The sequence below is a fragment of the Pleurodeles waltl genome, chromosome 6, assembly GCF_031143425.1.
Source record: "Pleurodeles waltl isolate 20211129_DDA chromosome 6, aPleWal1.hap1.20221129, whole genome shotgun sequence".
NCBI classification, from domain to species: Eukaryota; Metazoa; Chordata; class Amphibia; order Caudata; family Salamandridae; genus Pleurodeles; species Pleurodeles waltl.
In genome coordinates this window covers 1,544,378,088-1,544,401,337 of record NC_090445.1, presented here as the reverse complement: position 1 = coordinate 1,544,401,337, position 23,250 = coordinate 1,544,378,088, and the positions used below count along the sequence as shown (strand labels likewise).

Genomic DNA, 23,250 nt, shown 5'->3' with positions numbered 1-23,250 from the left:
CAGTGCCATTACTAAGGATTTATTTTTCTTTCCATTAAATTTCTATTTTACCTTTCATAATGTATTTCATGATAGTACAAGGGGCTCTTGCAGATTCTTTTTTCTGCTTACAATCTGCTGGACTATTCAAGTGACCGAATTCTATGGCTTGAGGAGCAAGGCTGTTAGCTGAAGGGATTTCAGATCATAATGGAATATTTGCCTGTTGTTCCTGGTTAACAAATGAGGACCTACTCTTAGATGCTGACGGGATGGGAGGGAACAACACAATATTGCTGGCAATTGACCTGTTCCATCACTTTTGAGCCTCCTTGGACAAGGACAGAGATTATGCCTCTCTTTGCTTTCTTATATAGAACATGTTAGTCCTGCTGTCTGTATTAATCAATGTGTATTCTGTACAGCTGGGGATTACTGCTCTGAGTTCTAGGAGGCTTATGTGATATGCTCTATTACAAACCATAAACCACTGGTGTAAATTCCTCATTTGAACTCTGCCGCTAATCATGCATCTGTGGTTAGAAATATTTGAAGTTCTGTAGGAACTACAGGTTGTTCCTTGAAAATGTTGTTCACCAACTGCCACCATTGAAGTGCTACTTTCATCGATGGTGAGATTTGTATGAAGTAATTCCACTCCTCCATCACTTGAAGCCAAGGAGCACAGAGCTGCGCTAGAATTATTCAAATGCTCAGGATGTATCAAGGTACTAGAGTAATACATAATGACATTGTCCCTAAGGCTGTCTTGACTTTTCACAGTGATGCTCATTGTGCAGATGCTAGTATGGATGATTGCTGTATGCGTTTCTTTACTGTTTCTTGAGATTGAAAAACCTCCCCTCTGAGCATTAGAATTTTTGTGCCTGCTAAGAAAACTTCTGTTGATGAAGAGAGACTTGATTTTGCTATATTGATTGCTAAACCTATACTGGATATTGTCTTTCTGGTCATTTGTTGACAACTATGAACATTTTGACCTCTTATCAGACAGTGGTCCAAATAGGGGTATAATGCGCAGTAGTTACTCCTTAAAATATGCTGTGATAGGAGCCATGAATTTTGTGAACACTTGTGGGACTGATTTCAAACCAAAGGGAAGTGCTGTGAATTAGAAGCGACGGCCAACCACCATGAAGCGCTTTGCATGAACTGTGATGTGAACGTATGCCTCCTGGAGGTCTTGGGAGGTTGGTCATATCCTTTCTTAGGAAAAGTAGAACGTCTTGGAGAGTGATGATGCTGAAGCCTTGTTTTTTACATGTTTAGTTTCCTGAGGTCTAAAATTGGCCACAACTCTCTGGATTTCTTTAAGGTAAGAAAAATTCTTAAATAAAACCCAAGATTTTCCTGCGACTGGTTCTACAGCTGCCCTGGCTATTAAACTGCACACTTTCTGCCGTAACTCTTTCATGGGTTTGTGGTGTTCCTTTTTTGGAGATATATTTGGGGGAATCTGAATGAATTCCAATGTATGACCAAATCTGAATGCCCAAAACACACTTGTCTATAGTGATGGCCTGCCAGTTTAAAGGTCAATGAGTTATTATGCATTATATTAACAAATTTGAGAAGGGAAGGGGTTGGTCTTATTAAGTAAGGCTCTTCTTCCCTTGTAGTCAAACTTAGACAACTGGTTTCCTCATCTTAGTTGTGTTAACTTCCCTTACTTATTTGCACTGTTTTAGCTGTCTGGCCTGATGACCATAAGCACCATCTTGTTTGCGTGTGCTGATTTTAATTGACTGTAGTGCATCCTCAATTTTCTAACCGAATGTTATCACCATCAAATGGCATATTCATTGACTTTTATTTCACTTTAAGTCTGGAGGTGGTGCTTTTCAGCCATCCATAACAATGCACTACGGTTGTGCTTCCTATTTGTCTGAATGCACAATTAGATGCTTCCACATACATCAAGAAACAGGATTGTTGTCCATAGTGGAAAAGAGTTCTCCTTTAGCTTTTCTACTTGTAATTGAGCAATCCCCCAGTTTTCTATAAGACTTTGCCAGCATTGCGGACACATTTATGGATTTTACTGCGTCTGCTGCTTGGATGTTTATATGTTTCCTTATTAAGTCCAGTTTCCTCCCCTCTTTGTCTATTGGAGCTGTGCTTGGCACAGAAGCATTTTGGGACCTTCGCTGCACTGCTGCCAAGACTAATGATTCTGTTCTGACGTGCTTCAGGATTTATTTACGATCAATGCTAATGTTAATGAAAAGCTCTAGCTAGGTCCTGCATCGCTAGTTGTCCTTCCTAATTAGATGTAATCTAAATATTTGTATAGACTTACCACTTTTGTCAGTTTTTGGTTGTTATAATCAAATTGAAAAAAGAATCCTTAGGTGGAGATCCTGTGTACTCATCTGAAGATGTATTGCTGTCATTATCAAAGATAAGAGATCCATCTGGGACGTTATCTTCAAAATAATTTTTGACCTGATTCTGTCATTGTTCCTCTTTATTCGAGATGGAGATTTCACTGGCAGTTCTGCTGGTTAGTCTGTAATATGAAGCTTGCAGTGAGAAGGCTTTCCCTTTGGCCGAATAAATAAGCAGAGTTGGTGTCCCCATTTTCAGAACTGGCAATAGTGGTGCTAAGAGTGGTTCCACCAATGTTTGGGGAAGGGATGCTGGAGTTAAATGTTGATAGATGTTTTTCACCAGGTCTTGTAAGGTATATAACATTACCAGTGGTATTTGTACCACTGAACTCTGGGCAAGCTTCCAAGGATTTTTGAGTTTGGGAGACACGTAGACCCCATTTGTTGCTGCATCCTGCTGAGCAGGTATGCAAGCTTGTTGCCCGCTGCCGGCATGCACTCTGCTAACAGATGTACCTGTGGTGGAGTGCACAACGCCAGATTTTCATCTACAGCCGTGACAGCTGCGTGGGGTGTGCATCGCAGATTTTGAAGGTAATACATGGCCGACATATCTGTCTTGATGAGGACCACCTTTTACTGGATCTGATGAAAGAAGACCTTGAGTGTCAGCTGGATAGCTCCCAGTTCAAAATAACTGATGTGGAGACCCTGTTGGTGGGACATCCACACCCTGGATGGTGATGTGCTGCAGATGTGCGTCCATGCATCCGTAACTATGGTCATTTGCAGAACTGGGAATAGAAAAGGCCGGCCCGCAGCAGGTTGCTGCTGTTCCACTAGTGCTAATAGCGATGGGAGCTGGCCAAATCAAAACTAGAATGTCCCAATGACATTTCACCTGTGACTAATGTACCACCACGCACTCATGTAGAGGACGTATGTGTAAACTTTCATGCAGGACAAAGGAAATACAAGAAGTCATCATACAAAGAAGGTGCATACTGTTCTGACCGTTAAGTGGCAATTCGGCTGAATAAGAGGCAGTAGTAGTTGGTAAGTGTGGACCCAACATGGCTGAGGTAACCTTTCCTAGTGACTGTGTTGAGCACTGCACCCAGGAAGGGCTGGGTTTGAAGGGGATTAAGGTGGTACTTGACTGCATTGATGGTGAAGCCAAAATTGTGCAAAAGGTCTATGGTAGTTTAAGTGTGGGAGAGTCACTATTGCTTGGCTGCACTCTTAACCAGCACAGATAAGCAAACACGTGGGTACCTCTCCTTCTGAGATGAGCGACTACTACAGCAGGATATTTTGTAAATACCCCTGGGGCCGTAGTGAACCCTGAGGAGCAGTACTTTGAACTGATAACGGTAACCACTTATCACAAACCTCAGGGAGTGGTGGTGAGAGTGGTGGAAGTAAGCATCCTTTAGAGCTGTTGTGAAGTCACTTTCTTGCAGAAAGGGGTTGACATCTTGTAAGGTGACCATATGAAAGCGTTCAGACAGGCATCTACTCTGCCTGAGCCTCTCAATGAGTACATCCTGAGTGTTCCACCCTTTTTTCGTATTAGGAAGCATAGAGGATACACCCCTTTGCAAAGGTGGTGCAGTGAAAAAGGTTCGATTGCTCCTTTGAGGAGCAGCACTTGTACCTCTTTTTGAAGGAGGCACTGATGTTCTGTGGAGAGGTGGTGTGTGTGGGGTCAGATGAAAGGTGGAGATGCAGAGAGCTCTAGACAATATCCCTGCCATATGATGGAGAAGATGCATTGGTCCGAGGGTGATTTCTCCCCACTGGAGGAGAAACTCCCATAATCTTCCGCCGACAAGAGTGGAGTGTTTTGGGGGGAGGGGGCGCAGTTTGGTATGTCGAGAGAGTCACTACTTTGTAGGAATGGCTCCTCAGACTGCACCTTCTTTGACCCTGGTATTGTTGCACCTGCAACCTTCACTGCCTGTTGACTGCACCTGCTCCTGCTGCTGGTAAGTGGAGGATTGGTCAGGAGAAGCTGTTTTGGTCCCTCGCCTCTATGCTGGGTCCTGTAAAGGCGCCTTGATGGGAGGGTGTGGAGGAGCACCCATGGCCTTGGTTGTGTTGGTATCTTTCTTGATGTTTTTTGAGCATCTGATCTACCAGCGACCCAAAGAGATGTTCGCCATTGAATGGTGGGTTTAACAGATGCTGCCTGACCTCTGGCTTGAAGCCAGAGACGTGAAGCCAAGCATGGTGCCAAATGAGGACAATGGAGTTAATCCCCTCCCACCCCCCCCCGGGATGCAGTTATCAGAAGCATAAAGGTGCAGCAGATCGTGGCGTTGGATATGATTTTGTCCCCTGAGACTAGTTTTTGACCTCACTGTCGGTATTGGTCTGGTAAGTGCTGGAGTAGTTCCTCCATCTCGCCCCAGCGGTGGCTATCAAACCGAGAGAGCAATCCAAAAGAATTTGCAACCCTTCAATGTGTGTCGGATTCCGCAGCTACCCTCTTGCACACTGCATTGATCTTTTTGCTCTCTTGCATGTTTGCTTGCCATACGCACCACTAGGGAGTCTGGAGGAAGTTGTCCACAGAAGTAGGGGGGGGTCGGTAGGTGACGCCTTGTATTTTGTTTTTTATACACCCTGGAGGGTAACTACCCAGGGCTTTCGCAGGCTGCCTTAAAGGTTTCTGGTGATGTTTAAAGCATGCCTTTGAGCACGGGCAGTAACTGCAGGGTTTGCAGTGGTGTGGACAGCATCTCGACCACAAAGTCTTTGTCTCCCTAAACAATATGAAGATCTACCTTGTGAAAGATAGCTGCCCTATGAATCACTTCATGGTAAGAAGTGGTGTCATCTAGTATGGAAGGCTTGGCCCTGATAAAGGTCCGGATTGGTGCCCCCCAGTGGATCGACAGTGTAATCTTCCCAAGGGTCATCTCTAGGCTCCATGTCAAAATGAGTCTCGTAGGGTCCTAAGGAGTTCAATGGACTTGCCACGATCAGAGGATTGTGAGGACCCCTCTGGAGAAGGTGACGGAGGAGGCACAAGTGGTGGAGACACCAGAGGTGAAGGAGGCAGAGGGCAAGGGGGAGGAGCTTAAGTAGGACAGAAAGGCAATGGCCTAGTGCCTCTATCCCGGCAGTTGCTGTGCTTAGGAGGAGGCTTAGACGTCAGTTCAAGCTGCTCCTCGAATGTCAGCTTTCTTTTCCTAGGAAGGATGTCCTGCGCCCTATGTGGCAATGTGCTTGAGATCTTCCCAGTCTGTTGATGGATGAATAGTCTTTGCTGACGTGCATCAAGCTGTTTTTGAACACACTGAAGTATTGGCTGCTCAGAGTCATTGGAGACCGCTAACGATGGGGCTTCGGGGCCAAATGCTCAGACACTGAAGTGTTCTGCAGGATTTCTGGCACTGAACTGAGCTTCAGGATGGTTGCTCTTTTGAAGCCAGAGGCTTGCGATGTTGGCACTGACTAAGCTGTCGACACCAAGGTCTGTTGAGCTTTGTGTGGCATTTTTGGCACCGCTGAAGGGTGAGTTATCAGTTCTGAGACCTTCTGTTGGTGCTAATCATGGCCCGGGGGCTTCGGTGGACTAGGGGTACATGGAGAGTTCACTGGGCTCAACACGCTGAGGTGGTGCACAGCCTGTGCACAGTGTTTATGTACTCCATGATATTGAGAGGTAGCACTCACTGAGTCTTCCATAACTGCTGCACCTCCTTACACTGCTGTTTCTGGTCTACAACTCAGATTGGGAACTGGATTCGGAGCTGAACCACAGAGGGTTGTCAATGAGAGGTTCAACTTACGAGTTTTCCTTGACGTCCCAGTCCTTGAAGATGACAGTGGTGTGATCACCTTCTTGTCACTGCATTCTTTTTTGGCATGCATGCCGATATGTCAATGTCTTTTTTAACAGATGAAGAGACAGGACAGACAAGTGGCCTCCTAGTGTTTGGGAGCTAGACACGGGTTGCAAACCTGGTATTGTTCAGTCCAAGGATACTTGGAATGACACTGAGGGCAGTACTAGAACCGAGTCCTATGTATCACAGTGTCATTATCGACAAGAAGACACAAAGGGATGGTGAAAGGCCCCAGGAGGGGCACGACACCAAGCATGGGTCTCAGGTGAAGACCAGCCGTAAAGGGGTATCGAAACCCAACCCAAATGAAGACAGTCTTTTCACACCAGCGATGCCCATGAACATTACCAGTCATAGAAGGGGTCACCTTACCTCATTACTCAAAAGACTTCTTTGAAGAAAAAAAAGGAGTTGCACACATCCAAGCCCAACACTAGATGGGTGGAGTATGCAGAGAATGTAAATCTACAACTACACATGCCACAACTGAAAGAGAAGCAAATCTCTGTTCATCATGACAGCTTATGACAGATGAGAAGTCTCTTGAAACTGAAGCTTCTCTGGAAAATTACCCTAATAAGAAATTTAAAAACTCAAGATAGGATTGGTTGAATCACAGGGTGGACCAGGAAAGTAACAGGATAATGTCCCTAAGAGGTCAGAACAGATCTTCTCAGGGAATACCGCACACACAACGTGCAGTAGAAATCTCAGCTATGGTGGCCTATAGGGAAGTAGGAAAGCATAACGCCTCCACCTCAATGGTTGGAAATCGGGTTGTTTCAAATTAGGAGAATGTGCTACTAAAACATTGTTATTGAGCCCTCCAGCCATTTTTAGGATGGTTTACAGCAATTTAAAGTTACTGGGGATTCCCAGTCTGACAACAGAGTATAATTCATGATCTATGTCAGGCCACTCCACGAGACTCTCACCTCCAGAACCTTCCAAGAGTACCTTAGCCCAAAACAATCCTGTCTGCGCCTACACCAAAGCTCCTGTTTGCTAATTTGCTACACATTTTTAGTTGGAGTTTTTCATCTGATCAACCTCACAAGGCTCTTCTCTTTCTCCTTCACTGATCCCTCATGTCTCCTCCATCTTACCCCTGGCTTCTCTCACACACTTCAAAGTGAGATCATCTAAGCTAGTCATCTCTGGTTCTTCCTCCTTGTTCTTTAACCCTAGCTCCTCATTTGATCCCTCCTCATCGAATAGCGGTCCTGACTTCTTCCCAACTCCTTGAATAGCTGTCAATCCCAACTCCTTCCCCACATGAGTCATCCTGCTGGTGGAGGAGGTAGGGAGAAACAAATATTGACATCATAGATAGATTGACTCCTTCCACTCATAATGCAAGAACAATGTTGGCATTGCTACATTGTGGGTGTCTTCCATTGACATTAATTACACAACATCATGAGGTAAATGACTTATGTACAAAGTACTTGTATTTTGCTGGGTCAGCTTTGCTTACAAAATATCCATCAAAGATTTTGTAAAAATACTGACAACCCTTTTATCAGCCTGATCTAACTGAATCATGGAGTTTGAATCCTATCTTGGACTGCTCATGAAGCCTCCATTTTAGCTTAATGGGTAAAACTTGGGGTTAAAGGCAGACAAAGAACCTACGATATTGGTAGTTGGTATAGTACCACATGCAAGAATGACCATCTGTCTTAAATATAGTACTTCTGAATACCTGTAATGTAAATGTTTTGCCCAGTGATTTTGGGATATGAAAATCAAATTGTGCCAATTTCAATTGCACACTCACCAAAAAAAAATATTTTAAAAAAGTACGGCCAGACAGAGGAGCAATTGTTCCTCAGCTGCTTCCATTACGATGCATGTCTTCCCAAAATGCAATTTTGTAATATTCTTTTTTAATGTTCAGTTGGTTTAGGAGGCTGAATGGATTTACTGGTTTATGTCGCTCATTGAGCAGATCCAGAAACACTCCTGGATAGGTGGAATTAAAAGGTGGGGCCAAGAAGTTGCACGAAGCAGCCTATTTTTAGAAACAAATAATTCCAAATACGCTGGTGGAAGATTCTAAACTAAAAACTTCCAAGTACTACTGAACCTGGAATATGGAAGTTTAAGAAAAAGATCCCATTAGTAAGGTTGAACCTATGCAGTAAGCTACAGAGAACATCAGCTTGCACTTAAAGAAAAGGAAGCCTTCTGCAATTCACATAACAAAGAATATTTTTTTTATTGGAAAAACCTCAAATTTCTTATACCGTTCAATGCTTAATAGCCCCAGGCCACAGTTACCTTAATTGTCAACATCATTAAGTTGATTGTGGCTAAAAATGTATTAATCCGGTAATACAAAAGATCCTACTGCCCCTCAAAGTGGTCCTGACTGATACGTTTGAGAAATCCTGCTGTACATTACCTTAGTTCTGGCTTGAATGGGAACCCACTAGTTGTATGCAACAAAATTCAGAGTTAGCAACATATTATCAATAGTAATGGCCTGAGTAGTCTCTCCTCACTCTCCACAATTCTGTGCGTAATGCTCACCTGGTCATCAGCGATGGCTTTAGCAAAGCGTGGACAATCCAAATGAAGGTAGATGTCAGTCAGCTGATCCAGAAGTTTCTTTGGTTCAAAGCCATACTTCTCAGGATTTTCAACTTTCAAGTCACGACACTTAGGCCCACATAACTGCTGAAGGTTAAAGTTCAGCATGGCAGCTAACCGGGGCCCTAGCTCCTGTCATTAGGAAAGGAAAAAAACACTCTTAATGCTGGACTTGGAGAAAGGAAACATGCATAGGTCAAAATGTGAACTTGTAATTTTCTTATAACCACAAGGATGAGTTACAGGCACTTAAATCATTCTTCACAATTGCTTCAATAAAATATTTTGTTAATGTGCTCTTGTCTGCAAGTGAAACATGACACCACTTGCTTTAGTAGAACATGCAGCATTCACACTAGCACAAAATATGAGAGATCACAAGCATACAGTTTAGATGTATTATTCTTATTGGTAAAAACCACCAGTTTTACAATAAGAAATATTTCCTTCCAACGCACATTAACTGCATCTGCCAACACAAGTTTTGTTTCTTTACACTGCTGCTTTTTCAAAGATTCACACAATTTTTTATGTTGTCTATGAAAATGAAGCAGCTTTCATTTAAATGAAGGAAATCAATACAGCAGGCCTTATAAAGTATCAAAGTGAAGATGCACAAATCATGTTGGGTGATTAAGCTGAAGTTTAGCAAACAACCTACAGAAGAAAATAAACTAAAATAAAAGAAAGATTTATGATTTATTATAGTGCTTTATAACAGACAATAATACTTCCAAGCCCTTGTGACCCTGAATATCCTGTGCTATGTTTTCATTTTAGTATGATTTTTTATGGCATATTACATTAGGCTGCACATATGGGCTTGGGAGGGATGTTGGGAGGCAGTAGGTCTGTTGGTGAACAAAACACAAATATTTAGGGTGGAATTCTAAATCAAATCCAGCAATTCTCAAACATCACCCTAAGAGTTGTGTATTTCCATGTTTCTCTGATGTTACCTTATTAATACATGATACTTAAGAGAAAGGTATAGTTACAAAATTCCAGTTGAAGCTTCACATACTGTGGAAAACAGTACGGAGGTGAGGACCGAAAAATGTTCTCCAAAGCTACTTAATAATACCACACAAACTTGTGAATGTGGGCTTACCACAGGGGCAGGACATGTCAGTTCTACAAAACCTGTTGGGAAGAGGTGAGAAGGAGGGCATTCACGGGTAACTGTAATGCGTGCAAATGAACAAATTGCCTTTCTCCGGTAACACACTTTCTGTTGATACTCTGTTTAACCGCAGATTCCTCACCTTAAAATATCTGCCAGACTGGATCTGAAAGACTTTCTCCAGAGCATTGCTCCTGTTCACCTCACTGACACAGATATGATGGAGCAAAGCTGCATATACGTGACACTCCTACACTTCAAACATCAATTTATCGCCTTTTCCCATTACACACTCTCGGAAGTGTAGTGTTAACAATTCTTGGAACCAGTGTGCTTAATACTAACTTGAAACATTTTAGATGTTAAAAAACAAGAAAAGGCCACCCCACAGAGCGGGGAGGTTGGAGGGCAGGGAGTAATCAGCAGTTAAGTATTCACCAGAAAGAGCGTTACTGAAAGTAAATAACATTTTCTTCTGATTGAAAATTATTTCTAAAGATTCCACACCTGAGATCAGATCCCAGAACAAAAAGTCCTGCAGGACCGAGACAGCAAAGTATCCTTCTACCAGAACCTGGCTATCAAGGCAGTAGTGCTGAGTTAACACACACCGATGCCCAGGTCATAGTCCTGCAGATGTCAAGGACGGGCACTCTGGGTGCTAACGCATAAGTAGTCACCATAGCTTTGATGGAATAGCTTTCAGAAGATGCTTTAAAAGATTAGACCTAATAGGCTACCGTCAACACCAACAAAGATGTTATTGCTGCGATTTTAGGACTCAGGGACTTAGTCCACTGTCCTGAAAAAAAGGAACTAAAATAAAATGTAGGGGGGGAGGGCAGGGATACCCTGACACCTTGGGTGGTTGGGTGGGGGTGGTGGGGGGATTAGGGCGCTGTTGAGTTGTGTTCCACAAGGACCCCCCTCTGGGGCCAAAAACACAATTTTATTTTTAGCAGTACCACGGATCAGGGGAGGACCCATGGTAAAATTCAGGCTCCTACCCTTTTCAAATAAAACCCCTGGGGTGGAATAAGGATGGTCTGTGCATTGTTATTTTTATTAGGAGGGGCATGCAGACCTGCTCCTCAAGTCATTTCAAGGCCACTGAGACCCCCCAACCCTATGGTCAATGCCATTTTTAGCATCAAGGGAGAGTGCAGCTTTTCCCTAAGCCATTTTAAAGACCCGCGGACCCGATCCTCCAGGGCCAATGTCATTTTTGAGGAGAGTAGGGATTGCGGCACCCTTCCCATAAAAAATATGTTATTGTGTTAACCTCCTAATAAAGTCAATAGGCCTGGCTTTTATATTTTGGTGTTTTGATCCTTTAACAAAGAAGTAGATTTGCTTTACTTAAAATGACACCCCTTTATCTTGTTATTTCCATTATAAAAATCTAGAAATTCACTAAGAAAACGAAAGTTTAAAGTGATGTTATAGTTAGGTGAAATGTAACGTTTTAAACTCTGGAAAACAAAACCACTGAAATTCACCAATTATAGTTAACTGAAGTAACTATAACTCATACCCTTGCCACACACTGCTTAAGACCTCACATACAATATCACTTATTACATGTCCTATGATATCATTGAGATAGAGATAGCTAGGTTATTTTTCTCAAGTCTGGGAATCGCCGTGCCACTGTTGCTGGGTTTTTTGGAGGCCTTCTGATCCAATATGGTCAATAATTAGTATTGTTTTTATTGATTTCCTTGAAGGTTCCTTAAAATCATAAAGGAAGCAGTAATTTTCTTTTGTTGATACTGGTAAGTCAATCTTCTCAGAAACTCTTTTGATCAAATTGTGAAAACCTTCAATGTTGTTTGGAGGTGAATCTGCTGCAGAGGGGGGTAACATCTCATAAAGAACAAGTAACTTACATTTGGTAATGCTCTTTCTGGTTGATACTCCTTCTGACCCCAGATTAACTACCTTCTGAATACTCTTCCAGTCTAGTTTCCTGGATCTGGAAACTTTCCAACAGTAGTCGTGCAAGCCAGTAAGTGGGCATTATGAGGCTCTGTGCTGACGTCAGGCCATCCCAGAAGTGACGTGAGGAGCTGCATATAAACGCCACCCAATCATGCTGCTGTCAGCTGCTTTCTAGACTGTCCAAGTCCCCAAACGCATAGCCCAAGAGCAGATTGGTGTTGATTAGTGTGTAGATCTCTAGACTTGGTGCCTTTTCAGTAGGAAAGGAGCCCAGTTCACAGAATGGGGAAGAGGGATGATCAATGAGGTATCTACTAGAAAGACTGTTACAGAAGGTAAGCAAATGGTTCTGCTAAATACTCATAAGCAGACTCCGCACCTTTTTTAATTTCTGAACTGCTCTGCCCTTTTTCACTCCAGCGAACACAATAAAGAGCTGGTCGCCCACATGATGTTCCCCAATACAATCAACATAGAAGCTGAGAGCTATTTTGTGATCCGGCTGATGTAGTCTCTCCTCCTCAGAGGTGTAGTGAAGAGTGCTGGGAGGCTGACCTTTTGCCTCACACGAAAGAGAGTAACCATTTGCCTGACATTAAAGGAAGAAACCACTTTAAGGAGGAAGGAGGCACGGGTCCTCAACACCAGCTTGTATTGAAAAAAATGTCCTGTATGGCAGGTTGACAGAGGTGGCTTGTCACTCACTTACCCGGGAGTTTTACGGAAGTTAAGAAATCAGTCTTTAGAGTGAGAAGCTGTAATTGACAGCTGTGCAGTGGCTCAAAGGGGGTACACATTAGAAATGTGAAAATTAAAGGTCCCATTGAGGCATTACGAAAGGTGTGGGTGGAACTACATGCTGCCACCCTTTCAAAAATGCATCACAGCAGAAGACTGAAATAAAGCGGGCTGTTCTGGCAACCAAAAAAACAGAAGCAAGAGCCGACAAATTACCTTTAACTGTGTCCAAAGCAAGACATTGCAGTTTTACAGACAACACAAAAAGCAAAGCTTCAGATAGTTTTGCTTTGCTTGGGTCGATCTGCTGCATAGTGCATCCAGTCCCAATGTCAGGCATATACTTATTCCCTGGACGGATGTTTGGCTGCCACAACAACATTGACTACTTCAAGAGGAAGGTTGAATGAGATCAATTGCCACTACTCCAGGCATGGAGATGAAGACTGTAGGCCCAGGTGCAGGACACTGCACTGTTACTGCGACAGAAGGTCCTCCCGAAGTGGCAGCTGGATCGAGGACAGTTGCTTGTGCCCATGAATTCCGCCCATGTGCCCATGAGTGCGCCACACTCTCCTTGCACAAGCCAGTGCCACTAGCATGCATTGGGGCCCTATCATTTCTGATCTTCTTTGGACTTGGGGCAGAAGAGGAAGCAGGGAAAGGCTTACAAGAGCCTCAAGTTCCACTTAAGCCAGAATGAGTCTAAGAGACAGCTGTCTTGGGAATGTCAATGCAAAAACATTCTGACAATGCTTGTTCTTGGCAGTAGTAAACAGATCAAGACAAGGTTAGTCCCACTGGCAGAAGAGATATTGTGCCACATCCCAGAGTAGCTACCATTTGTGACATGCTAGGCATTGGAGTCTAAGTTAGTCTTCCCTGGAGCTCAAAGATTCTGCAAGGTGCTGTGAAACCAGGACAATTTTGTGGCCCTCCAGCAACGTCAATAGGCACTGAAGGACGACAATGCCAGAATAACAGAGGAGAACATAGGTTTCAGAAATGTTTCAAGCACTTTGATTCTCTGTACAGTGGGGCTGTGGGGAAAGAGTTCAGTTTGACTCATTCACCCCCCTTTCATCATAGCAAGCATTGTCAGAGTCAGTTCCGAAAAGATTGTGAATAATCTGAGCTGTGTGCAATGGGTTGCTGGAATGCCGTGCCCTCTTTCTTGGAAAGGTTACCCCCATTTTCTGCCTGTATATGGTACCTAGGTGCCCAGGGCACTGGAGTTCCAGGGGATCCCTATGGGCTGCAGCAGTTATTCTGCCACCCACAGGGAGCCCATGCAAACAGTTCTGCAGGCCTGCCAATCAAGCACCCGGTTTCATTACAGGTCACTGTAAGTCACCCTTATTGCAGGCCCTCTCAGACCAGAGGGCAGGTACCTGTGTGTAAGGGCACCCCTGCACTAGCAGATGTGCCCCCACGAACTCCAGCCCCATGTTACTGGACTTCGTGAGTGCGAGGATGCCATTTTATATGTGTACCGTACATAGGTCACTACCTATGTCCAGATACATAGTGGCAAGTCCGAACCTTGGCATGTCTGGTATCAAACATGTCGGAATCATGCCCCAATACTGTTGCAAGTATTGGAAGTATGATCCCATGCACTCTGGGGGCTCCTAAGAGGACCCCCAGCATTGTTATCACAAGTCTTACAGGATTTTCCCAGGAAGCCCAGCTGCTGCCACCCCTCAGACAGGTTTCTGTCATCCTGCTGCTTGATCTGATCAAGCCCAGGAAGGCAGAACAAAGGATTTCCTTTGGGAGAGGGAGGTAACACCCTCTCTATTTGGAAATAGGTGTTTCTGACTTGTGAGGGTTAGCCTTCCCAAGCCACTCGTTTTGCTTTGAAGGGCACATTTAGTGCCCTCAATGCATAAACAAGTCCACACTGGTTCAGGGACCCCCAGTCCCTGCTCTGGCGTGAAACTCAACAATGGAAATGGAGTGACCACTCCGCTGTCCATAATCAACCCATGGGTGGCGCCCAGAGCTCCTCCAGAGTGTCCCTGGGTTCTGCCATCTTGATTCCAAGACTGGCAGGGAACTCTGGGAGCATCTGAGTGGCCAGGCCAGGCAGGTGATGTCAGAGGCACCCTCTGATAGGTAGTTACCTAGTTAGGTGACCCAGCCCCCTCTTTGGGCTATATAGGGTCTTCCACTGGAGTGGGGTCTCAGATTCGGCGTGCAAGACTCCAACAGGACCCCTCCGCAACCTCTGCTGCAACTTCTGGCCTCCGGAACCGCAACTGGACCCTCCAGGATCCTACAAGCTGCAGATCCACGAGGAAGACTCCTCTGCAACACAGTATCCAGAATTCCTGCCAGCTTTACAATGTTTCCCCGGCCGTGCATCCCCAGAAGACTGCAACTCTTCAGCCTGCACAAGGAGGAGGAATCTCCCATGCGGTGCAGGTATCACTACCCTGTAACTCCAGGTACCTGGCTACAATGACGACCGGCTGCGTGAATTTCCCTTCATCCCGAGTGGCGTGGGTCCTGCAACCCTTGGAGCTGTTATCATCCCGAAGGGTAGTACTTTGAACTGGTAGTGGTTGCCTGATATTACGAACCTTAAGTACTTGCAGTGAGCTGGATGTATGGGAATGTGGAAGTAAGCGTCCTTCAGATCTAACGCCGTCATGTAATCGTGTTTTGGAGTAGGGGAATGATGTCCTGTAGAGTGACCATGTCAAAATGTTCTGACAGTATATATAGATTTAGAGGTCTGAGATCTATAATGGGTCTGAGAGTACCATCCTTTTTTTGGTATAAGGAAGTATAGTGAATATACTCCTGTCCCTTGCTGTGAGATGGGAACCATTTCTATTGCCCCTTTTGGTAATCAAGATTGTACCTCTTGTTTTAGTAGAACAGTGTGTTTGGAGAGAGTCTGTGAGAGCGAAAGGGAATATTTGGTGGAGTAGAGATGAGTTCTTGGCAATAACCATTGTGGATAATTAAGAGTACCCACTGATCTGTGGTGATGTTTTGCCAATGAGAGTAGAATTGTTGCAGTCTTCACCCTACAGGCGAAATGTGGGATTGTGGGATGTTTGGGAAGTCATTGTTTTGTGGGTGTGGTAGCACTCTATGAGGCAGTAAACTTTCCTCTGGCTCTGAAGGTTTGTCCTCTGTAAGAGCCTCTAAATGACCCGCTTGAATAATACTGCTGCGTCTGTTTTGGATGGGAGGTGGAAGCCTCTGCAGTTTGGGATTTAAAACCTCCCCTAAACTGTTGTTTCCGAAAGGAACCCTGAAAAGGTGTGGTATAAAGGGCTCCCCCATGGCTTTTGCAGTATCTGAATCCCTTCTGAGTTTCTTAATAGTAGTATCTACTTCTGGCCCGAAAAGATGCTGTTTATCGAAAGGCATGTTAAACACTGCCTGCTGTATTTCAGGTTTAAAACCCGAGGCCCTTAGCCATGCATGTCATTGGATTGTAACGCTAGTATTAATTAATACTTCTAGCTGCAGTGCCAGCTGCGTCTAGGGCAGATCTAATCTGGTTATTTGTAATTGCCCGTCCCTCTTCTACAATTTTCTGCGCTCTCTCTTGGTGTTCCTTGGGTAGATACTGCAAGAATTCTTGCATTTCGTCCCAATGTGCCCTGTCATATCTTGCCAATAGGGTCTGTGAATTAGCAATACGCCATTGGTTGGCTGCTTGTGTAGCTGCCCTTTTCCCCGCAGTGTCAAATTTTCTACCTTTCTTCTCAGGGGTTGGGGTATCCCCTGAAGACAGACTATTAGCACTTTTCCTGGTTGCACTGACCACTATAGAATCTGGGGGGCAGTTGCTGCGTAATGTAGACTGGGTCTGTTGCTGTAGGCTTATATATTTTATCAATTCTTGGGGTTAGAACTCTAGCTTTGACTGGTTCTTTGAATATGTTGTGTGCATGTTTATGCATACCAGGAAGCATTGGTAAGCACTGGTAGTGTTTATGGGTAGAGGATGTATTAGAAAGGAAATCCTCTTCCAAAGGTTCTGCATGCATTTGGACCCCATAATATGCAGCTGCCCTAGATATAACTTGGGTGTAAACTGTACTATCCTCTGGTGCCGATGGTTTAGTAGGGTAAAGTTCAGGATCATTGGACGGTATAGGGTGCGAGTCATACATGTCCCAAGGGTCCACTGTGTCTTCTGTGAATAGGTATGGGAGTGTGATGGTGACGGTAGTGGAGGTGGGGTAGTAGGTGGTGGTGAAAAAGAAAGCTGTTCAAATGTGGTGGAGAAAGCTGGAGAGGTGATGGCTTCTCCTTTCGCTTAAACTTTTTTGTTGGTGGTGGAGCAGTATCAAGGGTCTCTTGAAATGCCAGCTTTTTTTTAGTCTGTGGAGGTGGAGAAGCAATAATTTTCCTAGTCTGTTTGTGGATGTGTATTCTTCTCTACTTACTGTCCATAACCTCCAAAATTGGTTGGATATCAGATTCTTCTATTTGATGTTCTGATGTTTTTGTGCCCTTAGAGGATTTTTTAGTGGCTGTTTTGGGCATTTGTTTCAAATGGCTCGAATGTCCTGTCTCTTCTGTGCAGAAGGAGGTTTTCGGCACCGAAGCGGTTCTGAGCTGTTTCAGTCCCGAAGATAGTAGCCGAGGTTTCGGCTCCGAAGCCGGACGCAGTAATTTCAGATCCGAAGACAGTAGATGTCGGCTCGGTTCAGAGGTGGAGCTTCTTATTTTCTTGCTCGACTCCGGCACAGAAACAGGCGTGGCCTGTTGATGGGGTGACTTGGCCTTTTTCGGCACTGAACCCAAGGGCCAGTCGCGGACAACTTTCGTTCAGGTGGAACCATGGCTTTCCAGCAGTGATAGACCCAAGGCCTTGCTCGATTTTTGGAAAGTGAGTGTAGGGGCATGTATACTCACATGCTGTGCTGTTGTGATCAGCTGGCTGTCATCTGATCCTCGATCGGAGTCGGAATCTTGGAAACATCTGTCTGTGCCTGCTCCTCCTCTAAGGTGTCAGTGGACTTTGTATATTTCAACATCATTTCAAGTCTTCTTGTCCTTCGATAAGGCAGTGTCTTTTTCGATCGAAACAAACAGCAAACTTCACAATCTTCCTCTCGATGTTCAGGAGAAAGGCAAAGATTACATACCATGTGCTGGTCAGTATAATGGAATTTTGCGTGGCATTGAGGACAGAATCAGAATGGAGTCCGATCCATCAGGCTATGGTGTGGTAGGCCCGAACAGGTCCAAGAAGGGCACAAGCTCCCAAAAGGGCTTTTTCTTGAACCCAACGGATCGATTGCAGATGTAAACTCATTCGAAAACAATACCAATGGTATGATAAAGAGAATATAAATTTTCCAAATCGAAAGTCTCGGAGCGAGAGGGAAGACGTCAGAACCAGATGGCGGAAAGATAACAATCTATGATGCCCACGCGTCACTACATGCCTCACCGAGAGGAGGAGTCAATCGATCCCGTGACTCGAAAAAGCTTCTTCAAAGAAAGACAACTTGTAACACTCCGAGTCCAACATTAGATGGCGGGATATGCACAGCATGTGTATCTGCAGCTACACATGCCATCGAACACACACACACATATATATACATACATATATATATACATACATATATATATGGAAAATGTCACTTACCCAGTGAACATCTGTTCGTGGCATGTAGTGCTGCAGAATCACATGTTATGCATAGCTCTTCCGACATCTAGTGTAGGGCTCGGAGTGTTACAAGTTGTTTTTCTTCAAAGAAGTATTTTTGGAGTCACAGGATTGAGTGACTCCTCCTCTTGGTTTCAGTGCGCATACAGGGAGTGCAGAATTATTAGGCAAATGAGTATTTTGACCACATCATCCTCTTTATGCATGTTGTCTTACTCCAAGCTGTATAGGCTCGAAAGCCTACTACCAATTAAGCATATTAGGTGATGTGCATCTCTGTAATGAGAAGGGGTGTGGTCTAATGACATCAACACCCTATATCAGGTGTGCATAATTATTAGGCAACTTCCTTTCCTTTGGCAAAATGGGTCAAAAGAAGGACTTGACAGGCTCAGAAAAGTAAAAAATAGTGAGATATCTTGCAGAGGGATGCAGCACTCTTAAAATTGCAAAGCTTCTGAAGCGTGATCATCGAACAATCAAGCGTTTCATTCAAAATAGTCAACAGGGTCGCAAGAAGCGTGTGGAAAAACCAAGGAGCAAAATAACTGCCCCTGAACTGAGAAAAGTCAAGCGTGCAGCTGCCACGATGCCACTTGCCACCAGTTTGGCCATATTTCAGAGCTGCAACATCACTGGAGTGCCCAAAAGCACAAGGTGTGCAATACTCAGAGACATGGCCAAGGTAAGAAAGGCTGAAAGACGACCACCACTGAACAAGACACACAAGCTGAAACGTCAAGACTGGGCCAATAAATATCTCAAGACTGATTTTTCTAAGGTTTTATGGACTGATGAAATGAGAGTGAGTCTTGATGGGCCAGATGGATGGGCCCGTGGCTGGATTGGTAAAGGGCAGAGAGCTCCAGTCCGACTCAGACGCCAGCAAGGTGGAGGTGGAGTACTGGTTTGGGCTGGTATCATCAAAGATGAGCTTGTGGGGCCTTTTCGGGTTGAGGATGGAGTCAAGCTCAACTCCCAGTCCTACTGCCAGTTCCTGGAAGACACCTTCTTCAAGCAGTGGTACAGGAAGAAGTCTGCATCCTTCAAGAAAAACATGATTTTCATGCAGGACAATGCTCCATCACACGCGTCCAAGTACTCCACAGCGTGGCTGGCAAGAAAGGGTATAAAAGAAGGAAATCTAATGACATGGCTTCCTTGTTCACCTGATCTGAACCCCATTGAGAACCTGTGGTCCATCATCAAATGTGAGATTTACAAGGAGGGAAAACAGTACACCTCTCTGAACAGTGTCTGGGAGGCTGTGGTTGCTGCTGCACGCAATGTTGATGGTGAACAGATCAAAACACTGACAGAATCCATGGATGGCAGGCTTTTGAGTGTCCTTGCAAAGAAAGGTGGCTATATTGGTCACTGATTTGTTTTTGTTTTGTTTTTGAATGTCAGAAATGTATATTTGTGAATGTTGAGATGTTATATTGGTTTCACTGGTAATAATAAATAATTGAAATGGGTATATATATTTTTTTTGTTAAGTTGCCTAATATTTATGCACAGTAATAGTCACCTGCACACACAGATATCCCCCTAACATAGCTAAAACTAAAAACAAACTAAAAACTACTTCCAAAAATATTCAGCTTTGATATTAATGAGTTTTTTGGGTTCATTGAGAACATGGTTGTTGTTCAATAATAACATTAATCCTCAAAAATACAACTTGCCTAATAATTCTGCACTCCCTGTAGGCATCGACTCCATTGTTAGATTGTTTTCCCGCAAAGGGTAAAGGAAGCAGTGATAGAGTATAGGAATACAGAGAGATGTCCATGCAAATGTAAATGTATATACATATGTACAAATGTAAAACTTAAACAACTACAGGCTTCCGGGTAGGACGGAGGGTGCATGTGAATCTGCAGCACTACATGCCACGGACAGATGTATACTGGGTAAGTGACATTTTCTGTTTGATGGCATGTGTAGCTGCAGATACACATGCTATGCATAGACTAGAAATCAGTTAGTCCTCCCAAAAAGCGGTGGCTAGCCTGTAGGAGTTGAAATAATGTCCTTAAGACAGCCTGGCCTACAGTGGCTTGTTGCTATGAGAAAACATCAACACAGTAGTGTTTTGTAAATCTATGGGGAGTTGACCATGTGGCTGCTTTACATATCTCAACCATTGGTATGTTCCCTAAAAATGTCATTGAAGCACCCTTCTTTCTTGTAGAATGTGCTTTCGGAGTGATCAGAAGGTGTCTTTTTGCTTTTATGTAGCATGTTTGTATGCATCTAACAATCCATCTTGCTAAACCTTGTTTTCATATAGGATTGCCTTTATGTGGTTCTTGGAAAGCAACCGAAAGTTATTTTGTTTTTCTAAAATCTTTAGTTCTATCTATATAGTACATAAGAGCTCTTTTGAGATCTAGGTATTAAAAACTCTTTCTGCCACAGAGTCTGGCTGTGGAACGAAGACTGGCAATTCCACTGTTTGGTTGATGTAAAAGGGAGATCCTACTTTTGGTAGACATTTTGGACTTGTTTTAAGTACAACTTTATGGTTCCTCAAGAGTGAACGCTTGTATCTCACCAACTCTTCTTAAAGAGGTAATAGCTACAAGGAAGGTGACTTTCCATGTTAGAAATTGTATGCAGCAAGAGTGCATGGGTTCAAAAGGTGGTCCCATGAGTCTGGTACATACTATATTTAAATTCCATGATGGAACAGGTGGTGTTGTAGGTGGAATAATGTGTCTTAATCCTTCCATGAAAGCTTTAATCACAGGAACTCTGAACAGAGAAGTGTGCTGAATATTCTGTAAGTATGCAGATGTTGGTGTATTTTGCTGGATGAAAAAGCTAAATTTGATTTCTGCAAATGAATTAAATAACATACAATGCTGTAAGTGGATCGATGATTTTAGACTGGCAATAGAAAACAAATCTTTTCCACTTGTTTGTGTAGCATTGCCTAGTAGTAGGTTTACGTGCTTGCTTAATTACTTCCATACATTCTGTTGGAAACTTTAGATAACCAAATTCTATGACTTCAGGAGCCAAATCGCTAGATTGAGTGCATTGGGGTTTGGATGCCTGATTTGACCTTTGTTCTGTGTTAACAGATCTGGTCTGTTTGGGAGTTTGTAATGTGGTACAAGAGACAGATCTAGAAGTGTTGTGTACCAATGCTGACGTGCCCATGTTGGTGCTATGAGTATCATGGTGAGTGACGTTTGACGTAGTTTGCTGACCAGAAAGGGAAGGAATGAGAGAGGGGGGAAAAGCATAAGCAAATATCCCTGACCAATTGATCCATAGAGCATTGCCCTTGGATAGGGAATGTTGGTGTCTGGATGCAGAGTTTGGGCATTTGGCATTTTCGCTTGTTGCAAATGAATCTATGTCTGGTGTTCCCCACTTTTGAAAGTACTTTTGAAGTACTTGGGAGTGAATCTCCCGTTTGTATGTTTGTTGGTGATTTCTTCTAAGGAGATCTGCCAGCTGATTGTCTATCCCTGGAATATATTGTGCTATTAAATGAATTTGATTGCGAATTGCCCATCTCCAAATTGTTTGGGCTAGAAGGGACAGTTGAGATGAATGTGTCCCACCCTGTTTCTTGAGGTAATACATGGCTGTTATGTTGTCTGTTTTTATGAGAACATTCTTCTGTTTGAGAAGAGGTTGAAACGCTTTTAGGGCAAGAAACACAGTGTAGGAAAATGGCTCCCTGTTGCAGTTACCCCCCACTCTTTGCCTGATACTGATGCTGACTTGACTGAGAAGTGTGCTGGGACCCTGCTACCCAGGCCCCAGCACCAGTGTTCTTTCACCTAAAATGTACCATTGTTTCCACAATTGGCACACCCCTGGCACACAGATAAGTCCCATGTAAAAGGTACCAGTGGTACCAAGGGCCCTGTGACCAGGGAAGGTCTCTAAGGGCTGCAGCATGTGTTGTGCCACCCACAAGGACCCCTCACCTAACCCATGCACACTGCCATTGCAGACTGTGTGTGTTGGTAGTGAGAAAAAGGCAAAGTCGACATGGCATCCCCCTCAGGGTGATCTGCACACACAATACTGCCACTGGCATAGGTAAGTCACCCCTCTAGCAGGCCTTACAGCCCTAAGGCAGGGTGCACTATACCACAGGTGAGGGCATAGCTGCATAAGCAATATGCCCCTACAGTGTCTAAGTCCATTCTTAGACATTGTAAGTACAGTGTGGCCATATTAAGTATATGGTCTGGGAGTTTGTCAAAAACGAACTCCACAGCTCCATAATGGCTACACTGAATACTGGGAAGTTTGGTATCAAACTTCTCAGAATATTAAACCCACACTGATGCCAGTGTTGGATTTATTAATAAAATGCACACAGAGGGCATCTTAGAGATGCCCCCCTGTATTTTACCCAATCCTTCAGTGCAGGACTGACTGGTCTGTGCCAGCCTGCTGGTGAGAGATGAGTTTCTGACCCCCTGGGGTGAGAGCCTTTGTGCACTCTGAGGCCAGAAACAAAGCCTGCACTGGGTGGAGATGCTTAACACCTCCTCCCTGCAGGAACTGTAACACCCAGCAGTGAGCCTCAAAGGCTCAAGCGTCGTGTTACAATCCCCCAGGGCACTCCAGCTATTGGAGATGCCCGCCCCCTGCACACAGCCCCCACTTTTGGTGGCAGGTCCTGGGGAAATAATGAGGAAAAAAGGAGGAGTCACCCACCAGTCAGGACAGCCCCTAAGGTGTCCTGAGATGAGGTGACCCCTGCCTTTAGAAATCCTCTATCTTGAGTTTGGAGGATTCCCCCAATAGGATTAGGAATGTGCCCCCCTCCCCACAGGGAGGAGGCACAAAGAGGGTGTAGCCACCCTCAAGGACAGTAGCCATTGGCTGCTGCCCTCCCAGACCTAAACACACCCCTAAATTCTGTATTTAGGGGCTCCCCAGATCCCAGGAAATCAGATTCCTGCAACCTGAAGAAAGAAGAAGGACTGCTGACCTACAAACCTGCAGAGAAGGAGGAAGACAACTGCTTTGGCCCCA

General features: G+C 44.3%; 1 protein-coding gene across 2 annotated transcripts in view; it reads right to left on the bottom strand.

Annotated features, from left to right (window-relative positions):
* The window catches only part of UBE4B (ubiquitination factor E4B), a 658,693-nt gene that overhangs the window by 109,816 nt on the left and 525,627 nt on the right, over positions 1-23,250 (bottom strand). For both annotated transcript variants that reach the window (XM_069241178.1, XM_069241179.1), the window contains one exon: positions 8,723-8,914. In XM_069241178.1, the coding sequence (XP_069097279.1) occupies positions 8,723-8,914 (192 nt within the window). The remainder of the gene's footprint in view (positions 1-8,722; positions 8,915-23,250) is intronic.